At 37.1% G+C, this 16,716-nt stretch overlaps 2 protein-coding genes across 2 annotated transcripts; one reads left to right on the plus strand and one right to left on the minus strand.

Annotated features, from left to right (window-relative positions):
* Positions 1-273: 273 nt before the first annotated feature.
* LOC114541186 (vesicle transport protein GOT1B-like) lies at positions 274-8,951 on the minus strand. Its single transcript, XM_028561172.1, has 5 exons — positions 8,807-8,951; positions 5,890-5,981; positions 5,554-5,732; positions 1,038-1,119; positions 274-657 (listed from the first exon to the last, which is right to left on the minus strand). Exons 1-5 carry the CDS (start codon positions 8,829-8,831, stop codon positions 613-615), a joined length of 423 nt encoding a protein of 140 aa, XP_028416973.1. The 5' UTR covers positions 8,832-8,951; the 3' UTR covers positions 274-612.
* A 2,039-nt stretch (positions 8,952-10,990) lies between these two features.
* Positions 10,991-15,846, plus strand: LOC114539000. The gene is made up of 4 exons (XM_028559838.1): positions 10,991-11,584; positions 12,082-12,551; positions 12,694-13,043; positions 13,254-15,846. Exon 4 carries the CDS (start codon positions 13,276-13,278, stop codon positions 15,844-15,846), a length of 2,571 nt encoding a protein of 856 aa, XP_028415639.1. The 5' UTR covers positions 10,991-11,584; positions 12,082-12,551; positions 12,694-13,043; positions 13,254-13,275.
* The last annotated feature ends 870 nt before the right edge of the window (positions 15,847-16,716 follow it).

Here is a 16,716-nt window from a genome sequence, read left to right on the forward strand (position 1 = left end):
CGAGGAAGCCTCGTGTAAAATCATCTGGTATGAATTGTAATTTACCATGCATTTAGTATTTGCAAACGGCGGACAAAAGCAGTTAAACCGTATTTGGCAATCCGTTGTCAGTATCTTAACCTCTCACTATAATATCCTTCATGTTGTTGCAATATAACATTTCAAGCGCTCGATTCCTCACGAGCCCCCCCCCCCCCAAATTCCTTCCACGACACTTACTATTGGCTGCATAAGACTGTGAGATTAATAACACGTGAAAAGAATTTACTCGATAAAAACTTTGATCAATTTGTAGTAAGATTTATCATACATTTCACGTATAGCCCAATCGTTTTAGCGCACATATTTATTTCCAACGAAAAACTGCACACTTTACATGTATTTTGAATCCTCGCAGTACATCAAGTCTACCGAGTACATAACAGGATTTAGAAGTCTTTTTTCTTTTTGCATTATCTGAAATTCGACTTAATTTTTAACGTGAATTGTAATTTGGCGCAATTTAGAAATAGTCTATCGTATTCACAAAAACTGAACACCGCATCCACCAGAGAAACATCAAGCTGTTCAAAAACATGACATCGTATTGGATATTAGAAAGTCGACTCCGTATTAGACCATAGAATTGGAAGGATCCCCAGCAATTCTGTTCACAACCTAGAAGTGAAGAAGAAGGATAGCTAGCTAAATAGCAATTCTCAGGCAATAATACTACTTACAAAGAATATACATTATACCAGAAGCCTTACTCTTTGCATTTTGCTAATGTTTTCGTGTCCGAAATTTTTCAGAAGCGCACGCGTCATTCTACGCAATTCTACGCCATCCTGGTGTGTTAAGAAACTATGTACCCCCATGAAAAAGCTCCTGCACACACCTGGATTGCGTGAGCAAGATACAAATTGGATACTAAGCGCCATTATGCTTGCGCGCTCGCGTATTTGGCTTAATTGCGTTAGGTGGCGTCACACTCTCAAAAAAGGCGCCAAATGCGAAGAGTGAGGCTCCTGTTATAATGTCTATTCTGTGTTACTTACAGAGCTTATTCCAGGAAGATTAAGTATATTTCCAATAACTGGAACTCGTCTAAGGAAATTGATTACAACCGGTAGGAACCCTCTGAAAAACGCAAAAATATAAACTATTAAAACACAAAATTTTTGAACTGCTAAAATTTTAAATTCATTATATTCACTATTATAATATAAGTATGATATAACGAGCAATTTGATTGGCTACCGCGCGTGCATTGTGAGGCCATAATGCACGCTTCTGGCTTTTGAAGTTTTTGTTGCTAAGCAACATCTTAAATAACATGTAAGGAGAATTTCATTATTGATCAAATAAATAAATTTTGTTGTTGCCCTATAATTTCTTCTTATATTATAAAAGAATTAACAAAGCTCGTCGCTTTAAAATTAAAGAAGCTCGAGAAGCTTGTAGAATTAAAAAAGCTCGAGAAGCTTGTAAAACACTCGGCTACGCCTCGTGTTTTACAAGCTTCTCTCGTATTCTCCCAACATTCCCCCATCGTGCATTATTACACCATAAAGGCACGCGACTCGTTTTTTAATTCTTAATTCTATCAGCTTGGCTTTTAAATATTTTTTATTATATATGGTGAATGTGTGAGGGGAGATGAGATTAGTGTCTTCTTACGAAACTTCATTTTCCCGCTTTGCTTTGTTTTACTATCGAGTTTCTTTTTATTTTTGTCCGTATAATAAACAGAACATTACCCGGTTCGCTCGAAGATTCAACAATTTTTGAATGAGGATGAGAATGATATGAAAAATAAACGAGCAGAAGTTTGTCGTTAGAACTGTTGGTTAGCATTTGCGTTGTTTCACATTTCAGCCTCATCATTTGTGATGTCATTGATAGACATACGTCATTTACCGACGTCAAAAAAGTACCCCGTTACTCGTTGGACCATAGGCGGCCCAAAATGGCGCGAGAAATTTTTCGGTAATTTGTCAATATAATGTAATAATGTATAATCACATCAGGTAGGAAGCTCGTTTTTACGTTCCTAAACTTACCACTTAAGACTATATCACCGAAGCTAATAAAAAGATAAATAAACTAATCTCTGATAATTTTCCGAACTTCTTACAAGCGAAATATGAAATATTTGAAATTTCATTTTGAAATATTCTACATGATCCTATTGGCTGCATGAGGTTCGTTCGTCTGTTTTTTCAACCAATAGGATCATGTAAAATATTTCAAAACAATGACGAATACAGGGACCACTGTCGTCCCGCATCGCGCATGGTTCGGAATGACCATTTTACACACGGCTATTAACCAATAGCGAATAAAAATAGCATTATTCTGTTCTTGAAAAACTTGGTTGGAATAAATTGCATGATAACCGTAAAATGCAAAAATCGATTCTCATGTATGGTCAGGAACAATTTAACACCTATGTATTTACAAGATTTGTTTGTCACTAGAGTTAATAACTATAGTCTCAGAGATTCAAATGGAAACCATTCATTCATAAACCTAAAACGGACGCTTCTTCAGTTATAGTGGAGCTTCATTATGGAATAGCTTGCCTGGGGCCTTGCGATTCTCTGAATCTCTTTTTCACTTAAAAGATCTTAAACAATTAATTGTAATTCTATTTAGCTTAATCCGACACGGCAACCCGGTAGAACACTAGTTTTATTTATCGAATATATAATTTATATAAGTTTAGAGAAATTTATCAGCTTTACATGCATTTTGCTGAATGGTTTAACGTGTTTTTAAATAAAGCTAATGTATGTATGTATGTATTCGGTCATGTCCGCGTTACTAAAGTCCGCATTTTGCTATATAATTAATGAATATGTTTCACGATATCTCGCCAGACCTTACAGAACTCTGACAATTCGTGTCTTAGATTCAAATCGAATTCCCGTGAAACGTTCGGCCAATATTCATCTTTGCAACGAAATATTAAAGCCTTTTGTTGGTTAAAAAAGCAATGTATACGAGATCGGAGGAGGAAAAGGCCCTAATTGAACACGAAGTTGTTCATGTCGAGAAATATTCCATATGGAAAGCTGTTGTTCCTAGGGTATAACATGAATGCATGGATATGCACCACACTCTTTCCCCACCCCTCGATTAAGCGGTCTACATAGCTACATTATTTTGAGCCATGTTATCAAATCACAATTCTGCACGGCTCAAGTTGTTCCTGATTGATGAAAACAATGCTAAGTAATGTTTTGCAGACACCGAACATGGTTGTTGTGAAATTGGAGCGACATGGTGTACACCACTGACCTACACAAGATTGACTGAGCGCTCGAATTAAAGAATAAAATTAAACTATTGTTAAAAGTATATGGCTCTCTTTCAGAAAAGGTTTTGCGTTATTATTTTATAGTTTACTGTAGGTAATGTAATATACATTCGTATTGAAGAAATCTCACGCCCAAGAAATCTCACGCAAGAATTGGCATTTGCTGCACTCTAAAACTTCAAAATTTACTTCGGGGAAGATGCCCCCAAACTCCCCTAACAATGCTCCATCCCCCAAAATGTACCTTTCTAACACCTCTTAAACGGTAGGCTATGCATTATCGCATTGCAATAGTACAAATTTACATCAATTTACCATGGCGTTTTCTTTGCTGCGGATTTTGGGTCCCTAACGAGAATTTTGCCCCCAGCCCCCAAAATTCTCTCGGCGGCCCAGTGTGTCACCATCGTTGCTCACGTCATATAGGTCCTAGCGTCGACGAAAATTACCGCAGGGCGCAGACTGATATTTGTTTTGGTTTGTAGCCTTAAACCTTTAAGTTATTAGTGAGTATCTTGTGCAAATTATTGTACCCAATCTCGATCTAAATTGCTTACATATCATTGAAATCTATGTAGCTACATCATATTTACTTGTGAAATATTCTAGTTTGTCAATTGTCAGGATTGTGCATGAGAGAGTATTAAAAATTTTGACTGAAGAATTGTAGTTAAATGTATTCTTTCAATATATACGTTGTTAACGTGAGCATCTCCTGGATATTTGAAGAGCTTATAACTATGCCTGTGCAGTTATTGTCATTGCATGCATATCTCCGTATTTATAAAAAAAAATTAATGATGTGAATTTTCTGCTTATTTTTTATTTTTTCATTTTTCGGCTCGAATAATATATTTATCAACGTCACAAATGCTTTGAACGCAACCGCTCGCAGTTTAACAAGGATAACATCCTAAAACATGGGATAACAAACAAACTCATTTCTGTTCTATTGACCAGAAGAAAACGGACTAAGTAAAATATGGCATAATTTTCAGAAATCGAACCCATATTTATATCATATTTCAATCAGCTTTTATATTACTCACTCCGAAATCCGAATTACGAGCCAGTTATTTTCGGTCAGCAAATTTACGCATGAGAGCAAGGACCTATATGACGTGAGCAACGGTGGACCCATCCAGCGCCTGATTAAATAGGTCGCGCGCTCAGTCCATCTAGTATAGGTCAGTGGTGCATGTAGACTAACCAGTCGTCAACTTGTTCGTCAGTGGGGTGCAGGGCAAAAAATTATCAACCGGGAAAAACAACTTGAGCATTTTTAGTGGTGTAAAAGAGATTGTATCCCCGGTTAAAGTGACCGGATAACCTCATTTTAGCTCGGTTGAAACTGGTTTTTGATCGCCCACCATATCAACGACCTTCCATAATCAATTTATACCTTTGCATGTACATGAATCGATATCGAGACCAAATCACAGTGCAACCTTAACGTGAATCGTTAGTCCATGTATACCAACAAAGCGCTTTTGAGGAAATTATCATATATCAGTGATAACCTTGTTTTATTTTTTTGTGTAGTTTGGCTAAGCGAATTAGCTATCAATATATGTGGTTGGTCAAAAAAATGACCGGCAAGCTGAAAAATTCACTGGACAACAAGCAATTTTGGCCATTCAGTCATTGTCCGTTGACAGGCGGTTATTTTGAGCCATGTTGTCATGGGATTAGCCTTTCTCGCGAAGACTGATGTATTCATACCGCCATTTTGGGGACACTAACTGTATTTTCAAAACCGTATGCGCAAGACCTCGTAACGAGGACTGTTTAATTTTAGGCTGAATTCAAAAGCGTAGCTAGCCTGAAAATTTCTCCCGCTATGCTAGTATTTTGGTGTTTGAACTTTGAAATAGTTTGGCATTGACTGTGAAAACAATAATTTTTTTAAACATGATTCTAATAACTTGTAATTTACAGAGCCGGACAAAATCGTCAGGCTGGCTGCGCCACTGGCTGAATTTACTCGTCAAAAAAATTGCTTTCACGTTGTTATAATTTTTTAAACCCATTTGAGAAAATTGAAAGTACCACAAAAACGTCATCGTGAGAAAAGTTAATTGCAGGGTCAGCAGAATGAAAGTTTAAAGCTAATACCACGCGTACCATAACAGCCAAATTATGACTATGTTTAGGTGCATAATATATGATAAAGGTACAAATATACAAATCAATGAATACGGTAATATCAAACATGGCATATCACAAAGAATTATTTCGAGATAATAACTCACCCAAAAAGTAAAATAAAACCATATGTTTCCAGCAGCATACCAATCATTGGCCAGCCAATTAAAACAACAAATATTCCACCAATGAAGAATGCACTTCCCTTTAGTTTGTGTTTTTGAAAGAAAAATCTAAATGTTCTTTCAAGACCAATAACTAATGTTAAACCAGATATAAAAAGAATCTAAAAACCAGATAAAAACATGGTTGTTATGGTAATATAATATTCTAAAATAGACTATAATTGATATGTGTGGATATTTTGAACTGCCAGTATATATGTAATAAAAAGGTAGCAGTTGAGATAATGTACATGTAGTGTAGATGTACTTATATCTTACATTTCCTATAGCAAGTAATCCCTTGTCAAAGAAGAAGATGATACCAAAGAACAGAAAAAACACCCCAAATCCTGTGACACCAATACCAATCTCTGAAAATTGAAAATTAAACACATGGTTTTTGATAAAAAGAAAATTGGCAGTATTGAACAATATTGTCGAAAGTGAATCAGGTGTAAGAATATTGTTCGATGTTGACAACAACTCTGAACAATGTGGGCAGCAAAACATTTTTCCATCCTGTTCATATCAATATTGCATCAGCCTGATCGTTTTAAGCATGTATCAGATGAATGCAGGGCAATATCACGGACTTACAGTAGTGTAAATTGCAATGATAGTTATGATACAGCTGTATGTACAATACAGTTTGTGCTCATAAACTCCCAAAATGTTGCTCTCAAAGAGAAGAAAATGCTTTAAAATTATAAGATTTATTCATTTCAGTAAACAGCTTATAATTAAAATAAGTTGCTGAAAATTACCCAAAAAAAAAGTTGCTTTAAGCTGCTCAATCTAAGAAAAGTTACATGCATAATTGCACTATACCTAAATACAATCAATATACTGTACGTGCCTAAAAGAACCATTCCATACACTGTTCTGTACATGCTCTGTTCAGTATCATTGTACAGTAGGTTATGCTTTGAGTTTTCAGAACTTCACCCATACAGCCTTCTATACCTAATTAATATGTGACTATATACCCTACTAAATCAACCTATATCAAATTGCCACTTGTTACCAGTTTTTTTTTACATTTCAATATTGTCTATAAACTATAGACAATAAAATAGTCTATAAACTATAGACAATATAAAACTACAGACAATAGTTTATGCCCATGTAAATATTAATACTCAAAAATTTGGTCAACATACATGTATGTATTCACTTTCATACCTAACATACAAAAATCCAAAAATAAACGTCATAACGACTTCTATTTTGCAAGCAAACCAAAAAATGACATGTTTCTGCTAAGCTGATTGACCTGAAAATATTCTGATTCCCCAACAGTTATATAATGTCCAAAATACCATTTAAATAGTTTCAAGTCCCACTTATTCATGCACTTTGAACACACATTTTCAATGTATTACTGTAATCCTACTGCAAATATAAATTCTGACTGAAATAATGAAAATGAATTGGTGTTGAAACACCATAATGGTGCAGTTTGATTCTACTGGTTTTCAAAATATTTGATTCAAATTGGTCAACCAGCAGGCAGTAAAAACACCTGGACTATGGTCTATATTTCCACATGAGAACCAGTATATATTGGATGTGGTTTGTTATTAGAGGAGAGAACCTTTGGCGCTGTACACAGCCACTATAAAAAGGTTTTTCAACTTTCTGTAAATATTATTTAATAGCATATGAACTGGTAAAGGGTTTAATTCAGGCATATAATAAAATGCGTTTGGATCTTGTTAATTCACACACATGGTGAAATACTGTATCACACATAGTAAAATATCATGAATGCATGATTAAAATATTCATTAGTAAATTAGTGCAATAGGGTACTTGATGGTGTTTACTATGCTACACCTCAGCTGAAAATGCTAGTTTTACAATTTTGTCAAACAAATGTATGGAAAACAAAACCATAACTATGTATGGTATACCATCCACACTATATCAGATTAAAATCTACTAGAATAAATAGTTAGGCAATAAATATTTGACTTCATGCCATTTGCCAAGTCATTAAAGCTAAGCAAGATTGAAAATGGAATGATTGTTTAGCTATGTTGTCCAAACTATGTCGATAACCCATTTAAAATTTAGTAACCTGTCTCCTAGGCAACCCACCTATGTACAAAATCTCAATATAAGAGGTGGATCGGAAACTTTAAACTCTAAGAATAACCCCAATATACAATTTTTTATGGCAAAATCTATCCGAGAAGGGACATAAATCTATGCCAGAAGAGCTAAACTTTAACCTGTTTTGTATTACAATACACTAAAAACTGTGGAACCTTGCACTGGATACATCAGGATATCAGGTACAGAAAGGGTGACAAGCAAGATTGACAGTGCATTATATTAAACTACAGAAAACATATTCTGAGTATAAACCATGCACATATTCTCAATAAGGGTTTTAATTTCGAGTGAAGACGCCAAAAATCACAATTGATTTATTTTCAATAAGGTTTACCTGCCAGACTACAAGACCCAGGCATTATAATACGCGTGTTTTTGACACACTTTGTGTCCTTGTAAAAAGCGAATGTGTCCTTGTAAATGGAAAAGTGTGTAGTTAAAAATCATGCTTCATGGACAAAAATGTCTAATATAATTTGAATTTGACTATTTAAAATAATTATTGTTTCTATAATAAAATGACATTATTGAATATATTATATATTAAAAAAGGCTAGAGACTGACGGACCGTGCTTTGCATGGCTATGCTCTTTTTTATATGCTTGCGTTGTAATTTCACGTTGTAATTTCTAAGACTAAGTGATTATTGAACCTAAAGACAATGTGTGTCCTTGTAAAAATTCCGTATTATAATGCCTGACAAGACCAGACCCAGTAATTAAGCAAGAGTCCCGCAGGGTGCAGGCCATCCTGGTAGGGAGGGTGTACAATTTCTATGTGGTGGTTTTTGTGGTATGTACAATGTACTTTTGGGAAAGGGACAAAGCCACAAAGGGTGTAGTAAGTGTAGTACTTTATGGTTTTAAATTAGAAAGTTATTGAGTTACATATACCGCGACCCATAATCTTAAGAATACCATGTACACATGGTCGAGAATAATGTCGATAAAAAATGAACTGCTTATGCCTATGATCACTATGACACATTGACCTCACAGTGTCCTATAAAGTCCGACCGACTTTCAAATACGATAAAAAGCGTGAAGACTGGATAGTACTATAAAACAATACACTTACTTTGGTAATCTGTTATTGGCAACATATTTCTATGATATTCGAAGGACTAAGGCGGCATAGTGAGTAAATCAATCGCAATATTTCGTTTAAAATCCTTGCAGTTGTTCAGCCACGTTTGTTGGGCCACGTAAACTTTGAACACGAGCCCGCGTTCACCATAATTGAACTATTGAAATACTTTAAGTTATTTTTGATAAAATGTTTGCTGCCGAGCGTCAGCGAGGCAGCACACTATTCTTGACATTCTGAGGTTTCTCCAGAGTTCAGTCGACCCAGGCTTTTGCGCCGATTTATGTATTGTCAAAGTTTGGATTTGTGTCTGTTTGGAAAGATGTTTGTCGTAATACCGGGGGCATATATTAAGTGTCAAGTATGTTGGGAGATATAGGGGGGGATGCGACTTCGAATAATTTTTATTGCGTATGCAAATTCGACATGCTTGAGTCCGAATGTAAACCACAAAGTACCCTGGTACCCAGAGCTTTTTAAAAATCACGTGAAAAAATACGCAAAGGGGGGAAAGGCGGAAAAAATGGGAAAGGCGGAAAGGCGGAAAAAACCTCTGGCGACATTGACAATTAATTCTGGAAACATTCTGGAAATAACTTTCAGTTATGGAAGCTCGTTGGTGATTGGCTAATGTCACAGTCAAAAATTTATATGCCTATTTGATACAATTTCGCATGCATCTTCTATAAATTCCTTCTATATTAATGATCGCATTTCGTGAATATGCATAGTGAACAATATGTTAATACACGCAAAATATGTCGGTAAGTGAGGAGGCTTTTAATATTGCGATCGGTGGAGCGTTAAAAGATACATTTCCGGAGATTTCTAGTCTTACGGAACACCAGTATAAGACCTTATTCAACTATATCAATCGCCGTGATGTGTTTTGTGTCCTCTAGCTCCTTTTTATACTTATCAAATTTTTCAACTTTTCTAAAACAGCCCTGGCAAATCATGGATGGCAAGTAACTTTCGTTAACAACATAACGTTGAAGCAATCTAGCAAGTCGGTTCTGCAAGTTATGTTTTGAAGCGAAAATGCTGTAATAGCCACGACCAGCAATTTTAAAGTTTATACCACATAATCTGCAAGTTTCCTTTATATTCTTGCTGGTCACATCGCGCGGATATATCTTTTTAGGAGTATTATTTGCAGAATCCATGGATCATTTGACATTTGTCAAAGCAAAGGTATTTATTACTTTCAATACAAAAACAATGTAAAAACGCTGCAAAAAGGGCTGCATTGATTGGTTGATAATTTTAGTCTCACATTTTTCACATTAGTAGTATAGAGAGTGGGGGTTCTACGTCGGGTGGTGCGGGTGGTGCGCCTTGCACCACACGTGACGTCACCAACGGCTGAACATTATTAATTTATTCCAATTTTGCGTTAAATTTTTTAATAATTTTGCATTGCTAATGCACTCGTTTAATGTTTATCATTATTTAGCAGTATAACCATGTGTTTATTACAGAAGAGGCCATTCCACGTAAAAGCTTTTTATGCTTTCGTTGTTCAATACGTATATAAACTTTATAGGCTTTATAGTTATACTCCTCATTGCTTATATTCTGTTTAGAGATCTTTAGAGGCTTTAGAGATCTCATGCAGTTATATAATTAATCATAATTCAACGCTCTGCCTGTTTTTACACAATGATTGTGCAATAATTTATTATTCATATAAGTACGCGCAGGGGCGAGGAATGGGGTAAACAAAGAAGCGTAAATACGCACAATAGCGTAAATACGCAGGATATGTTTGTTTCACAGCTATTTACTTAAATTACACAAATGCTGGTTTACTTATCACACAGTGTCAATCGGTTAAAAGATGTCTTTGTTGCTCAGGCGTCTAAGTATCAGCAAACCCCGAAGCAAGCTCTCCTTTATCGTTGAATAACTCATCGTTTCGCCAGTCCTTCATGAAACTTTGGCGTTGTTCAGGGGTCCAAGAATCTGTCAGGTTCGCAGCAATACCATATCGCTCATTCTCCACTTCCCATCGAAGTAAACGACTCATAATTTCTATATTCTTCTCAAACAGAAGATCCCTTTACATATCAGTCATAGCGACTTTCCAAAGTTCGTAAGCTCAGCCACAGTTGTCTGGTGGTGCGGGTGGTGCGCCTTGCACCACGTGACGTCACCAACGGCTGAACTTATTAATTTATTCCAATTTTGCGTTAAATTTTTTAATATTTTTGCATTGCTAATGCACTCGTTTAATGTTTATCATTATTTAGCAGTATAACCAAGGGTTTTTTACAGAAGAGGCCATTCCATGTAAAAGCGTTTTATGCTTTCGTTGTTCAATACATATATAAACTTTATAGGCTTTATAGTTATACTCCTCATTGAAACCAGTGATTTATATTTGCTTATAATCTGTTTAGAGATCTTTAGAGGCTTTAGAGATCTCATGCAGTTACATCATTAATCATAATTTAACGCTCTGCCGCTTTTACACAATGATTAGCCAATGAATTCTAATTATGTATGCGTATATCATAATATTTACACCGTATCCTAGCAACCCATGGTTGAACTGCAGGCAAGATCGAGCGCGTTTGAATATAAACTTTAAACGCATGCGCAAAATTACATATGATCCGAAATATTCATGTTTGCACCACAAGCCGCAGGAGCATTTTAGCTGCATATAATCTAACAAATTTTGCAAATACAAAGTTGAAATTGTAAACTGCAACAAGAGGCTGCTAAAGAGTAAAGCGTAAAGAGGTTAAAGAGAGTTACATCAAGGTAAGATGTTGAATAGTTTATTTTATTGCGAATTACATAAACTGATATGATTTAATAAGTGCAAAGAAGTCGATTCCTAGTAGTTGCTGTGCCCTTGCTGCCTGCACCTATGAAGAAATATCTGAGGTGCCCCTTGGGAAAGTCATGCAACGAATGGAGAAGCGGATTCCTAGTAGTTGCTGTGCCCTTGTTGGCTGTACCTATGAAGAAATATCTGAGGTGCCCCTTGGGAAAGTCATATGACGAACGGAGAAGCCGATTCCTAGTAGTTGCTGTGCCCTTGTTGGCTGTACCTATGAAGAAATATCTGAGGTACCCCTTGGGAAAGTCATGCAACGAACGGTTTAGTAAAGTTGTTGCGGTTGTCAGCTGAATCATTTACGATATATAAATGTGACGAAGTCACTTTTATTACGCCATTCAAGTAGTTGCTATGCCCTTGCAAGCTGTGAAATTGCTTGCTACATTGATTTAGTATTTTTTCACCCTGTCTATAGAATGGATTATGCCTGCAAGACTTGTTCGAAGAAGTTCACTCAGTTGAGAAGTTTAATTCGCCACGAACGCTCTACCCATGGAGAAAAGAAGTTATTTATCTGTGAACAGTGCAATGAGTCTTTTACACGAAGAGATGCTGTCAAACGGCATGAAAAGCGACATCAAAAGATCACTACGTATACCTGTAACAACTGTAGAAAAGAATTCTACCGTCACGACAAATTAGTGGAACATCAAATTCCTTGTCAAGGAAATCCCTTAATACGAAGACCTGATGAAGATGATAGCGGTCCAGTTCCAAAGAAGGCACGAGCTGATATTCAAATTGGAAAAGGGGAAACAGCTAGCCAGGTTGAAGAAAACGACAACAACCCTTGCGGTTCAACAACAGCTTTTGAAGATTCCTTGAAGAAAATCGAACTGAGACCACGAAAAAACCAAAAACACGACATGTCTCAGTTCTTGCGTGGTAAGACAAAGCCCATTTTGAAACACCTTTCGAAAGAGTTGGGAAAGAAACGGGGTATTAAATGGTTTGTTAACGTTAAAGTACGGTTTGTAAAACATAAACCCGATGGCGAAGATTTAATAACCGAGCCTCATTTTCGCAGTCTCTGTATGAAAACAGTTAATCAGCACGAACTGTCTAATCAACTGGATGAAGCGAAGCAGAAAATTGTCCAGTCGCTGGTGTTATTTCAAAAAGAAGGAAGTGGTTGGATATTAGACGAAATCCTTCATCTTGACCTTTGCATGGCCAAGTATACTCCAGTAAAAGGATCCAGTTACGTCCCACTACCTAGAACTATTGCAGGAAAGAAAGCAGTGATCAACGTTAAGAATTCCGACAGCAAATGCTTCATGTGGGCCGTCCTTGCTGCTCTTCATCCTATTCACTGGAAGAATAACCCGGAAAGATTACATCACTATGAAAATTTTCAAGATGAATTAAATTTTAATGGTATTGAATTTCCTGTGACTATTGATAAAATTAACAGATTCGAAAAGCAGAACAATATCTCAATTAACGTTATTGGCTTTGAAGATAAAGTACTATTCCCAATCTACGTAACGAAAGAGCGCTTCAACAATCATGTTGACTTGTTGCTATACTCTGAAGGTAATGCGAGACATTACTGCCTCATTAAAATTTAAACAAATTGCTCTACAGTCAAAACCATCATAAAGCACGGATGTTTTACTGCCGCTATTGCTTTCATGGATTTATCCGCGAAGACTTGCTTCAAGAGCATGAACCACACTGCTGTCAACATGCAGCTCAACGCATCGAACTCCCGACTGAAGAGAATGCTCAACTGTTCTTTAAAGACTACTATAAACAGTTGAAAGTTCCGTTTGTGATTTACGCCGACTTCGAAAGTCTTACCACCAAGATCAACTCAGTTAATCCTAATCCTGAAAAATCCTCCACTGAAAAATACCAACACCACCAACCTTGTGGATTTTCCTACATTGTTGTATCCGACCATGAGAAGTATTGTAAAGCGCCTGTAGTTTATCGTGGAGAAGACGCAGTCGACGAATTTATGAAGTGTTTAGAAGAAGAGCAGAAATATATTCAAGAGAAACTGGATTGGATCGAGCCCATGCGAATTGAGAGAGAAGAAGAGCAAGCGTTTCAAGATGCAGTCCATTGTCATATTTGTGGATATGAATTGGGTTCTGACCGTATTCGTGACCATTGTCATCTTTCTGGAAAGTACCGCGGAGCTGCGCACAACGATTGCAATTTGAACTATAGTTTTACCGGCCGAATTCCTGTTATTCTTCACAATCTACGTGGGTATGATTCTCATCTCATAATGCAAGGACTTGGTAAACTCAAAGAGAAGAAGATCAACTGCATTCCAAACAACACCGAAAAGTACATCTCCTTCTCCATCGATAATATGGATTATATCGACTCCTTACAATTCATGAATGCATCGTTGGAGAAGCTAGTATCTAATCTAGCAAAGGACGGCGTTGAAAAGTTCCCCGTTCTAAAGAAATATATCGACAGCGACAAAATATCCCTTCTGCTAAGAAAAGGCATCTACCCCTACGACTACATGGATTGTACAGAGAGATTCAATGAACCAACCTTACCATCGAAGGAATCCTTCTACAACGTGTTGAACGACGAACATATTTCAGACGAAGATTACGCACACGCGACGAATGTATTTAACAAGTTTGCCTGTCGGAACATGGGTGATTACCATGATCTGTACTTAACGTCGGACGTTCTTCTCCTTGCGGATGTGTTTGAAAATTTCCGAAGCGTGTGCCTCAAAGCCTACAACTTGGATCCCTGCCACTTCTATACAAGTCCTGGTCTAGCCTGGCAAGCGTGTTTGAAAATGACTGAAGTCGAACTCGAGCTGCTGACCGATCCAGACATGTATCTATTCATCGAAGAAGGTCTTCGCGGTGGAATTTCAATGATTAGCAACCGCTATGGTAAAGCCAACAATCCATACGTTCCCGATTATGACCCAGAACAAGAGACCTCCTACGTGATGTATCTTGACGCTAACAACCTCTATGGCTGGGCTATGTCGCAACCTCTACCCACGGGTGAGTTTGACTGGCTAACCGACCAAGAGATTGCAGAACTCGACATCACGGACGTTGCGGACGATGACGATGAAGGCTACATATTGGAAGTAGACCTACACTATCCGTCCGAATTACACGATCTTCACAACGATTATCCTCTAGCACCTGAGAAAATGAAGATTTCTTCAGAAATGTTGTCACCATACTGCCAGGATCTGTCGGAAAGTTTGCAACTTCGTGGTGGCGCTGTGTCTAAATTGGTGCCGAATCTACAAGACAAGATCAACTATGTGGTCCATTACCGCAATTTAAAGCAATACCTGGCACTTGGCATGAAGTTGACAAAGATCCACCGCGTTTTGGTATTCCAACAAAGCCCATGGTTAAAGACCTACATCGATTTCAACACCGAGAAACGAAAACATGCAGCAAACGACTTCGAGAAAGATTTCTACAAGTTGATGAATAACTCGGTGTTCGGCAAAACCATGGAGAATTTGAGAAAGCGCGTTAACGTCAAGCTCGTCAACGATAAGACGAAACTATCGAAATTGATAGCATCTCCTTCCTTTGACTACTTCCGCATATTCTCAGAGGAGTTGGCAGCTGTCAACATGAAGAAGACGAAGCTTTACCTAAACCGCCCCATCTACGTCGGATTCACCATCCTGGATCTCTCCAAAGTACTCATGTATCAGTTTCACTACGAGTACATGAAACCCAAGTATGAGTACAACGCAAAGTTGTTGTTCACAGACACGGATAGCCTTTGTTACGAGATTAAGACCGACGACGTTTATCAAGACATGTTGCAAGACATCGATCTCTTTGACACATCCGAATACGCACGAGACCATCCACTGCACAGCCTGACGAACAAGAAAGTCCTTGGCAAAATGAAAGATGAAACGCATGGCATACCCATCCAAGAGTTTGTTGGTTTGCGACCGAAGATGTACTCCATTCTCTATACCGAAAACGACAAGCAAGTGGAGAAGAAAACGGCTAAAGGAATAAAGAAGTCCGTCACGAAACGAAAGCTTCGGCACACCAACTACAAGGAATGTTTGTTTGATAAGAAACGGACAATGGCCAGCATGAATCAGATTCGAAGTGAACGCCATGAAATCTACTCCATTAAATTGAACAAGATTGGTCTTAGCCCTTATGACGACAAACGCTATATTATAAACGATGAGTGAACACTCTTGCTTATGGACATTACCAAATCATAAGCACAGACGAGTGAAATATCAAGTTTTATTGTTGTTGAACAATACATAAGTTAGACGTTTTAAAGTTATAAATCATTGCAATTGCATGAAATACAAACTTATGTTACAATGTTACGTGTTTATAAAATTGAAGTTACATGTTTATTTATATTAAGAGGAGGTTTTTTCTATGCGTGGAAAATGCTCAAACCTTATAAAATCATAATATTGTACGCATGCGTGGATGCATTAAGGTGTGTTTTGAAAGTTTGATGTTGAATGTTGGGTTTACATAGAAACAAACTCTCCTCTTAAGTTACGTGTTAAAGTTATAAATTGTTCTGAAAGTTAATAAATTGTTGTAAAAGTTAATAAATATTTGAAAGAAATCCTTTGATTATTCTCAGTCTTCAGTTTGTGGTATAATGATCCAGATTCTACCCCGTCTGTTTAGTCTAAAAATGCAACCATTTCGCTGGGATATTGTTCGGCTTGTCTTTTGTATGTTCAACACTGTCGTTTTTCCTCTTTAGAACTCTAGGCTTGCTGTTTTCCTTGCTTATCTTTTTGGTGCTTAATAATTCACACACCACGTCTAGCTGTCGTTTGTTCTCATGTCTGTTCTCATCATCAAGAGTGTTCTCATTTGCTCTGTTGTACACAACACATTTCCCTTTCGGCTGTAGTTTGGCTTCTTGTAGGTACTTCTTTCTTTGGTCAATATCGAGCAGATGCACATCCGCAAGATGATTTGCCAATCTTACAAGGTATTTTGCACCGCAATTGGGAACGGTACAATCACGACAAACGCGCTTCGCCATGTCTACGGTTTGAAGAACAGGATGCAAATGAGCTGTT

This window comes from Dendronephthya gigantea, unplaced genomic scaffold (assembly GCF_004324835.1).
Source record: "Dendronephthya gigantea isolate DGI-Jeju-01 unplaced genomic scaffold, DenGig_1.0 000003F, whole genome shotgun sequence".
Taxonomy (NCBI): domain Eukaryota; kingdom Metazoa; phylum Cnidaria; class Anthozoa; order Malacalcyonacea; family Nephtheidae; genus Dendronephthya; species Dendronephthya gigantea.

Excerpts from the sequence above, each read along its gene's own strand:
- LOC114541186 (XM_028561172.1), bottom strand. The coding sequence starts at position 8,831 with ATGTTGCCAATAACAGATTACCAAA. Across the intron at positions 5,733-5,889 it reads GATTACTTGCTATAGGAAAT|ATTCTTTTTATATCTGGTTT; the intron begins GTAAGATATAAG and ends TCTGGTTTTTAG. Across the intron at positions 1,120-5,553 it reads GGTTTTATTTTACTTTTTGG|AGGGTTCCTACCGGTTGTAA; the intron begins GTGAGTTATTAT and ends TGCGTTTTTCAG.
- LOC114539000 (XM_028559838.1), top strand. The coding sequence starts at position 13,276 with ATGTTTTACTGCCGCTATTGCTTTCATGGATTTATCCGCGAAGACTTG.